Source organism: Corvus brachyrhynchos, unplaced genomic scaffold, assembly GCF_000691975.1.
Source record: "Corvus brachyrhynchos isolate BGI_N302 unplaced genomic scaffold, ASM69197v1 scaffold63, whole genome shotgun sequence".
In the NCBI taxonomy this organism is placed as follows: Eukaryota; Metazoa; Chordata; class Aves; order Passeriformes; family Corvidae; genus Corvus; species Corvus brachyrhynchos.
Window position 1 is genome coordinate 210,277 of NW_008237227.1, and position 8,633 is coordinate 218,909.

General features: G+C 54.0%; 1 protein-coding gene across 3 annotated transcripts in view; it reads right to left on the reverse strand.

Moving 5' to 3' along the window:
• The window catches only part of IGF2BP2 (insulin like growth factor 2 mRNA binding protein 2), a 13,070-nt gene extending 10,153 nt beyond the window's left edge, over positions 1–2,917 (reverse strand). For 2 of the 3 annotated variants that reach the window (XM_017729400.1, XM_017729399.1), the window contains exons 1-4: positions 2,702–2,917; positions 2,318–2,369; positions 1,771–1,834; positions 137–409 (exon numbers count right to left, since the gene is read on the reverse strand). In XM_017729400.1, the coding sequence (XP_017584889.1) occupies positions 137–409; positions 1,771–1,834; positions 2,318–2,369; positions 2,702–2,902 (590 nt within the window). In that variant the 5' untranslated portion in view covers positions 2,903–2,917. The remainder of the gene's footprint in view (positions 1–136; positions 410–1,770; positions 1,835–2,317; positions 2,370–2,701) is intronic. The other variant, XM_017729401.1, reaches the window with a different exon arrangement.
• Between the last annotated feature and the right edge of the window lie 5,716 nt (positions 2,918–8,633).

Sequence of the window (8,633 nt, forward strand, 5' to 3'; positions counted from 1 at the left end):
TCTGCCACCACCCCCTGAAGGCTGCACCCCAAGAAATCAGCAGTGGCTGGCACTCCAAAGCCCCCAGTGCAGGGAGAACCCGAGCTGGGACCTACAGCACCCTACAGAAGGAAACAAAACCATTGGAAGTACTTACTTGGACTGGGTTTGCTTAGTAAGGTTCTTTATGGTCAAGCCCTCCTTTCCTATGATCGCACCAACAAACTGCGTGGGCACCAGCATCCGCAGTGGGAAATCGAGCTGTTTGGGCTGCGAGGAGCCCCCCGGGGAGGAGCCCCGCTCCCTGGAAGAGTGGCCCCCGCGGCGGGATCGCTGAGGGGGCGGAGGGGAGCTCACCTCTTCATCCGGGATGTAGGAAATCTTGAAGGAATAGTTCTCAAACTGGTGGTCGCTCAGCTTCTCTATTGCTCTGCAAGGCAGGGAGATGCGGGCGGTGGTGAGGGGGCTCCCCGGGGATGGGGTCCTCTCCAGTACCCCCACCACACATAGAACAAGGGCTCTTCCCAACCTGTGTCTTCCTCCCTCCCCAGTCTGGAGAAGGTGGCCATGGGAAGCCAGAGCCCCACACGTTTCCCATGAGGAGCAAGCCCCATAACGTGGCGGGACATCGTCCCCTTCCACATGGGTCATGCCAAAGCTGGCACATGACTTCTCCTGCCAGCAGAGGTGGGACAGCAGCTCAGGGACCTGCCCCTGCACCAGGGCAAAGTCCTTGCCAGAAGCTACCACACAGCATGGGAATGGTCTCACAGGTTTTTTGGACATGGAAAAGGTGACAAGGGCAGCTCCGAGCCACCACCGCTGCTCCAGGGAGAAGGATGCAGCACGTGGTGCCCCCTCTGTTGGGAACCCCAACTCCCTTCCTGGCTGGATGAGGCTGGGAGGGAGCACTGGGACTCTTCACTCCCCAAGCCCCTGCTCAGCAGCGATGTCCGGCCATGCCAGTGCCAGCTTCAGCTTTCCCACATCCCACTTTGGCTACTGACAGATCACAAGCAGCTCCTTGCCAAGCCTGAACCCCACGTCCTCTGAGGACTTCTGCAGCTTCATCATCCCTTTCCTGAGTTCAAAAAGGCCTCTTATCCCAAAGCATTGAGCACTGCTGTGTTGGGGAAACTCTTAGTGTTCCTTTATTGCCACACATGCCAAGACCACGGTGGGATTTTTGGGGCTGTCCTGTGCAGGACCAGGATTTGGACTCAGTGATCATTGTGGGTCCCTTCCAGCTCAGGGAACTCCATGATTCTAAGACACTCATGTCATGTTTATCTGTGGTCCACAGCACATCCAGCCGAGGCTGGACGCACAAGAAGGACTCGCCTCTGCCCTCCTGGACCAGCAGATCACTGTCCCCATCTCTGTCCTCACTTACCCAATGCCATGATGGGTCAACTCAGATGGGAAGCTGGTGGAATGTCCATCAACAAATGGACTCACAAAAGCTCTCCGGGGCCTGGGATCTACTCTTGATCATATCAAAAACACCCTGGCCACTAATAATAATAATAAGCTCAATATTTGCTCCTAGGGCTGGTCTCCAGCACAGGGCTGACGTCTCTACAAGCCTGGAATAAAACCTTTTGCTTGGAACGACCCTTCCCCTTCTGAAATAACCCCTGATTTGTATTACCCCATCTCCCATGCCAGGGGAGAAGGCAGAAGACAGCCCAGTGGTGGGACAGCTTAGAGAAGCCTGGAAAATAGCTGGGATTCCTTGGGAAAGCTGGCGTGGTGTGAAATTACGGGCAAAGCCAAACAAACCCCACTCACACTTTTGCCTCTTCCTTCGTGGCGTAGGTCACGTTGACAACGGCAGTTTCTGTGTCTGTGTTCACTGCGGGGAGCAAGAGAAGGAAGAGTTGGAGCAGGGATGGGAGAGGTGTCACGGCTGCTCCCGGCACGCTCCGGAGGGGGCTACAGCTGGGATGGGGGGAGGGAGATGCCTGTCCCATGGCACGCCTGGGCACTGCAGGACTGGGCTGGATCCAAGCAGGATGCAAGGCTGGACATCCCTGACCCACCAGTGGATCCCAAGCTACACTCAGCTCATTTTTGCTTGCAGGGATAATAGTTTTTTCCATTTTTCAGGGACCAGGAGCATTCCCAGGGATGAAGGATGGGTGGCCCAAGACATCGCACCACTGGACAGGTAGCCCCACCTCCACCAGCAGGGTTTGTGTTCAAAGGGAAACCCATTTCAGACCAGTGCTACTGGGATAATCAGGTTTCATCCCAGTGAGCTTCCTGGAGCCTGGGCAGAGCTGGGGAGCAGCGCTGGGAATTTTGCAGGGATGAGGACCACGCTGGACCATCTTACCTTGCTCTACGTTCTCCACCGTGCCGTACTGAGCCAAGAGGCCATCCAGCACCTGGGGACAGAGCAGCAAACCAGGCAGGTGAGGCCCCAAGCAGGCAGGGCAAGAGCCCACTCCACCCACAAACACCGTCCAGCACCACCCAACCACTCCAGTGCCTCCACCCACCTGCATCCCATCATCCCAAAGCTGGCCCACCGCTCAAAGCTGGCCCACAGCTCTGCTACCCACAAGCAGGCAGGAGCTGGAGCCCAGTTCATGCTCCCTCCTGAGGTTACTGGGAAGTTACAGGGTGGCCCATGTGCAGACCACGTGCTCCAGCAGCACAGCTCACGCTGCCTGAGGCGGAGATGAACGGGACGTTTCTGGGATCAGCCACTTCTTACCTCCCACTGTAGGTGGGGGGGGATGTTTCGGATCTGGATCTTCCTGCTCCTGCAAAGACAAAGCCCTGGGTTAGGGTCTGCAGGCACCTCAGGGCGGAGGGAAAAGCCTCTCTGGGAATCAGACAGCAGCTGTTGACAGCTTTCCAAAGCATCCCACTTTCCCACGCCGAGCCAGGGCAGCTCATCCCCAGGGAAAGTCATTTCTCCCAGCTTTGCCCTGGTCACCACAGGCGCTGAAGCTCTCTGGAACGCTCCCTCCTCATGCTGGCTGTCAGGTTTCCAAGGAAACCTCCTGAAAGGAGCCTCTGCAGAGTCATGACCACACCAGGATGCGTGGACAGCCCTGCCCACGCTGCTCGGGGCTGGGAACGGGACCCCCAGCCCCACCATGGCCTGCCCTGATCTACCTTGAGGGGAGCTCTCCAAAAGTACATCCAGCTGAGGCCCACCACTTCCCAGCAACATGGGGCTGCTTTCCTTGGGGAAACCCAAATAAATATCCTTGGAGGCCCCAGCTTGGAGATGGCAAACACACCCAAGCTTGTCCAGTGGCACTTCCAAACTCACATGACAGCCTGGCCATGGCTCACTCCCAGCCTGGTTGTGGTGCCATTCCCAACCTGGACATGGTTTCATTCCCAGTGTCGCCATGCTTGCATTCCCAAACTGTGGTTGCCTTCCCAATCTGGCCATGGCTTCATTCCCCACCTGGCTGTGGCTGCACAGGAAGCACTGCCAAGGGCAGCAGCCCCCAAACATCCCCCCAGCCTGGCTGTGAGATGTGCTTGGGCAGTGAGAGCCCCGTCCATGCAGGATCTAGCCAAGCCACGAGCTCATCCACGAGCCACCCAGATCAGCATTCCCAAGCCTGCCTGGAGCCAGTCAGCTCCAAGCACAGCACTGTCCTATGTTCTCACCTAGCCCAGCTCCAACGCTCTGAGCAGAGCACAGCTGGACCACCCCTCCCAGCACCAGGGATGGCTTTCCTGACCAAGTTTCCCCATGCCCACACACAGAGCCAGGTTTCAGGAGCTGATCAGCAGCTGGAAGCTGGTTTTGTGAAGCTTTCCTTTTCCCTGGGATGAGTTCAAGGAGGATGCTTGGAAGGACAGGTCCCACCAGCCTGGGAGTTCCACGGGAACGCAGAAGCAGTCCCAGCTGATGGCCACCAACACCCAGGAGCCTTGGGCCAAATCCTGCAGGACAAGGAGGCAGGAGGAGGTGGAAGAAGACATCGACAACCTGATCCCACCAACAAACTTCAGCTGCTGGGAAACAAGACCTTCCAGCTCTGGTCCTTGCTCTCACAACTCATGCTCTCACAAACCCTGAGCCCCTGCCAACAATTTTGGCAGATAAAGAGTTCCTCAGGTAGTTTGGGGCCAGACACTGGGGCCAGCGAGGAAAAGGCAGGGAAAAGGATGGTTTTTGAAATCTGGTTTGTGAGGGCAAGACAAACCCCACAGCTCATCCCATGAGAAGGACCATGGGCAAGCAGGTGAGACCACCAGGGAGCCTGGTATCTCCTGGGGCTGCTCAGCCAGGGATGGTCAGTGGGACAACAAACCCTGCGCTGGGATCCAGCTGAGCAGGCGTGCTCAGGAAAAGGCTCCTGTCCCCAGCTGCCACCAGGGATTTCCCAGCTGGGAATCCCAGAATCCCTGTGAGGGAAGGAGCAGGGTTTGTCCTACCCCACCCCCAGCCATGACCACCCACGGCAGGAAGGAGGAGCCGGCCCAAGGGAGACCCTGGCAGTGGTGATCCTGCTCTGTTCACCAACAGCCTGAGCCCTTCTCCTGCCCTTGTCACCCGTCCGTGGCCGACGCTGTTCCCAGTACAAACATTCCACAGGGACCACTCCAGAAAATGGGATATGTTTCATTTTTAAAACCCACCAGCATTTCCCAGAGGGGCTATTTTAAGATGCCCAGGTCCTGCCTGGATACTCAGCTCCCAGGAGACCGCTCCTGCCAGCTCCAAGAGACACATCCCACTCCTGGGATGATGGGTGCCACACAGTGAGGCAGGAGTGCCTGAACAAATCCCTGCGAGTCTCAAACCACCAGAGAGAGCCAGACACGCTGCCCAGTCGCTCCCACCACCTCCCAGACCCAAACCAACCTTCATCCCAAGGTGCCACTGCTCAGCTCCCAGCCAAAGCATCCCTGCAGCCATCCTCCTCTCCCAGTGTGGGAACCATCGGGATGCCCCAGGCTGGACCACGGAGGAGCCGCTCTCCTTTTGGGGCTCATTTGGCTCAGCCCACCTGTCACCAAAGCCCAGGAGCCCAGGGGACACATGGCATTTGGAAGGGGCACATCCAAAAGGAACCAGCACAACGGCTGGACACGGTCCCTTTGCCACTCCTGGAAAAGCCCTGCCTGGAATTGGATTGCTCCAGGGCCATAATTTCCCTACTCCTCTGCCAAGGCAGATGCCAGGGGAGATATCACAGCAGCCCTGGTCTCCCAAGGTGCTGCCTCACCCCTCCTGGCCCACCTCCCAGAACACCCAAACAGAAGGATCACAAGCGAGGTGCCACATAACCCCACTTCCCAATGGGACACTGCGGCATATTCCCACTTCCAGCATCCGTCCAAACTGGTGCAGGGCATCTAAAGACACCCGAATGGCACTCAGGCTTCAGCTCCCACGGGCAGCATTCCCAGCAGCTCAGCATCACCACTCAGCATTTAAAATAAGGTTATTATTCCTATTGGGTGTGTTTATGGCTCTTGGAATCGCACACCTGGTGGAAGCAGTGCTGGACCACACACAGCCATCACTGATGGAGTCAGGCATGTACATCCAGAGCCAGGACGGATGGATGTGTTATTCCCAGGGCTGGGGAATGGGCCATTCTTCACCAACACCACTCCCGGGGGCAACTTTGAGCCAGAAACCCCCTTTATTTTGATTTTTATTCTGATTCTGACTCTAGTTTCATTTTCCCCGCTCTCCCAAACCCCAGGGATTGACTCCAGGGCACGCACAAAACGCCGGCACAGGAGCTCATGAGGGCACAGCAGCCACGTTTCACCCACCCTGTTTTGCAGCAGACTGGTGGGGATTTAAAAAATAAAAGAAATCCTAATAACCAGCTGGGAGAAAAACACTCAAGTGTGTGATGCAACTGGCTCTGCTGTAGCAAGTGCCCTCGGATAACCCAGAGAGTTGCATCCCTCTGGCTCTTCCCTACCTCCACACACCCACCTCGCTGCCTCACCAGCTTCAAGGGCTAAAGAAACCAGGTTCACCTGTTTTTTTCCCCTTCTAAATTGATCCCAAAGTGGTCCTGCTCACCAGCAGCTCGAGGAGGAAGCAACTCTTCCACCCCAGAGCTGGGGTTTGGGTACCGGGAGCTGCCGGCAGCACAGGGAGGATCAAGCAGTGAGTGAGGAGGTAAAGTGGGCTCATGAAATAATCCAGGACGGAGCTGTGTGTCATTTCAGGCATCCATTAGAGCAGAATCACAGGGCTGACATCACAATCCTGCAGGGAAAGGGGATGGAAAAGCCCCCAGCCATCCACGCCTGCCAGCATCCCCGCTGCCACGTGCCTGCTACCTGCGCTTGCTGAAACCAGGCAGTAAAACAGAAAAGCCTTAAAACTTAGGGTTTATTCCCCAGAATCAGGAGGATTGAGGGGGTTTTGGCACATCCCCCCACTTTTTCCAGCCTGGCTTCCTGCCCTCCTGTAGCTTCCAGGGAAACAGTAGGTAACAACCCTCTTGAAATCCAGGGACACAGAAGGACGAGTGGGAAAACAACACGAAGGTGTGAAATGCCAGCAGCTCCCTGCCCAACATCCACAATGGATCCCTGGATCTTCCCTGCTGGCCCCACAGATCACCCAACCACCCCTTAGTCAAGGGGAAGCTCCAGAGGGGCTTTGTCTCCCACAAGAATTTGGGAACCAGAAGCAAGCTGGCTTAAATATCAGCCCTGAAATATAATTTAAAAACCTCAAAAAATTAATATAGCAATATAATACTATACAGTAATACCAAACAATAATAAAGAAAAATAATATATAATGGTATATAATTAATATAATGGAATACAAAGGATGGCTTCACCACTCTCTGCCCTAAAAAACATGGATTTTTTTCCTACTCAAGCTTTGTAATATCTTCCTATAATAAAGCTTAAGGGATTTTATCACCTTCCACCTCGGATCAGCACTGAGGGCAGAGAAAACACTCTCTGCCACCTCCTGTTTTCCATAAAAATCAGTTTTCAAGAGAACTAGGGAAAAAAGCAAAGGGAAAACATGCTGAAAACCCAGTGGGGGCTCTGCCTGCTTTATGAAATGTTTGTCCCAGGCAAGGAAACATCTACAAAAAAATGATTCCCATCATCAGGCAGGGACCAAACTCTGTCCCAGCTGAATTTTCCAGACCCAGCAGCTCGGAGCCCGAGCCAGCCACAGTCCCCTGACCGGGCAGGGAAGGAAGTGGCTGGGGGGGGGAAGTGGCTGTTGGATTTGTGATTGCTCATTATTATATCTATTTTCTGGGTCTCCTGGCGTTGTCCTGGAGGAGTTTTGCTGTCACCCAAGCCCACCCAGCAGCAGATCCTGCGGAGCAGCAGCTCTGTGAGCGCTGGATGAGCATTAAAGAGCTGCCCCAGTTTCCACCAGTTGCCAGGAGCGTGGAGGCTGCTGCTGCTCCAGTTCCCCTCCCAGCCTGGGGGCTTTGCCCTGACGCTCTTAAGGAATTAAAATCCCTCGTTGGTAAAGCCCCCCCGGCCTCGTCCTGCGGAGGCACCGGAGCGCTCCAGCCCCCGGAGCTGCGATGGATCAACAATAGGGACGGACGGGAATCGGGAATCGCGGCCCATCTGTCACCGCCCCGGCAGATGAAGGGGGGAAAACAAAAGAGGGAAGAGGAGTGGGGAAAGAAGGTGGTAAAAAAAAGGAGGGGGGGAAAAAAAGGAGAGGGGAAAAAAGGAGGGGAAAACAGAAAGGGGAGGGGTGGGGGGAAAGAAAGGAGGGGGGAAGAAAGAAGGGGAAAGAAAAAAGAAAGAAGGGGGAAAAGAAGGAAAGGGGAAAAAAGAAGGGAAAAAAGAAGAGGGGAAAGGTGGGGGGAAAGGGAGAAGGGAGGGAAAAAGAAGGGGGAAAAGAAGAGATGGGGAATAAAGGAGGGAAAAGGGAAAAGAAAAAAGGGGAGAAAAAAGGAAAGGGGAAAAAAGAAGGGAAAAAAGAAGAGGGGAAAGGTGGGGGGAAAGGGAGAAGGGAGGGAAAAAGAAGGGGGAAAAGAAGAGATGGGGAATAAAGGAGGGAAAAGGGAAAAGAAAAAAGGGGAGAAAAAAGGAAAGGGGAAAAAAGAAGGGAAAAAAGAAGAGGGGAAAGGTGGGGGGAAAGGGAGAAGGGAGGGAAAAAGAAGGGGGAAAAGAAGAGATGGGGAATAAAGGAGGGAAAAGGGAAAAGAAAAAAGGGGAAAAAAAGAAGGAAAGGGGAAAAAAGATAAGGGAAAAAAGAAGAAGGAAAGGAAGGTGGGGGAAAGGGGGAAAGGAGGGAAAACGAAGGGGGGAAAGAAGAGGGGAAAAGAAAAGGGGAAAAAAGGGGAAAAGAAAGGGGAGAAAGAAGGCGGGGAGAAAAAAAGGAAAGAAAAGGGGAGGAAGAAAGGGGAAGAAAAGAATGGGGGAAAAGAAGAAAAAAGGTGGAAAAGAAGGGGGGAAAGAATGGGAGGAAAAAGAAGGGGGCAAAAGAAAGCAGGGAAAGGAAATTGAGGAAAAGAAATGGGGGGAAAGAAAGGACAGAAAATTCATGGAAGCAAAGACCCAAGTGGAAAGGAAACTAAAGAAAACCAAAACTCAAACACCACCAACTCCCAGTTCACCCACACCTGCAAACAGATAATAAAATAAAATAGAATAAAATAGAATAAAATAGAATAAAATAAAATAAAATAAAATAAAATAAAATAAAA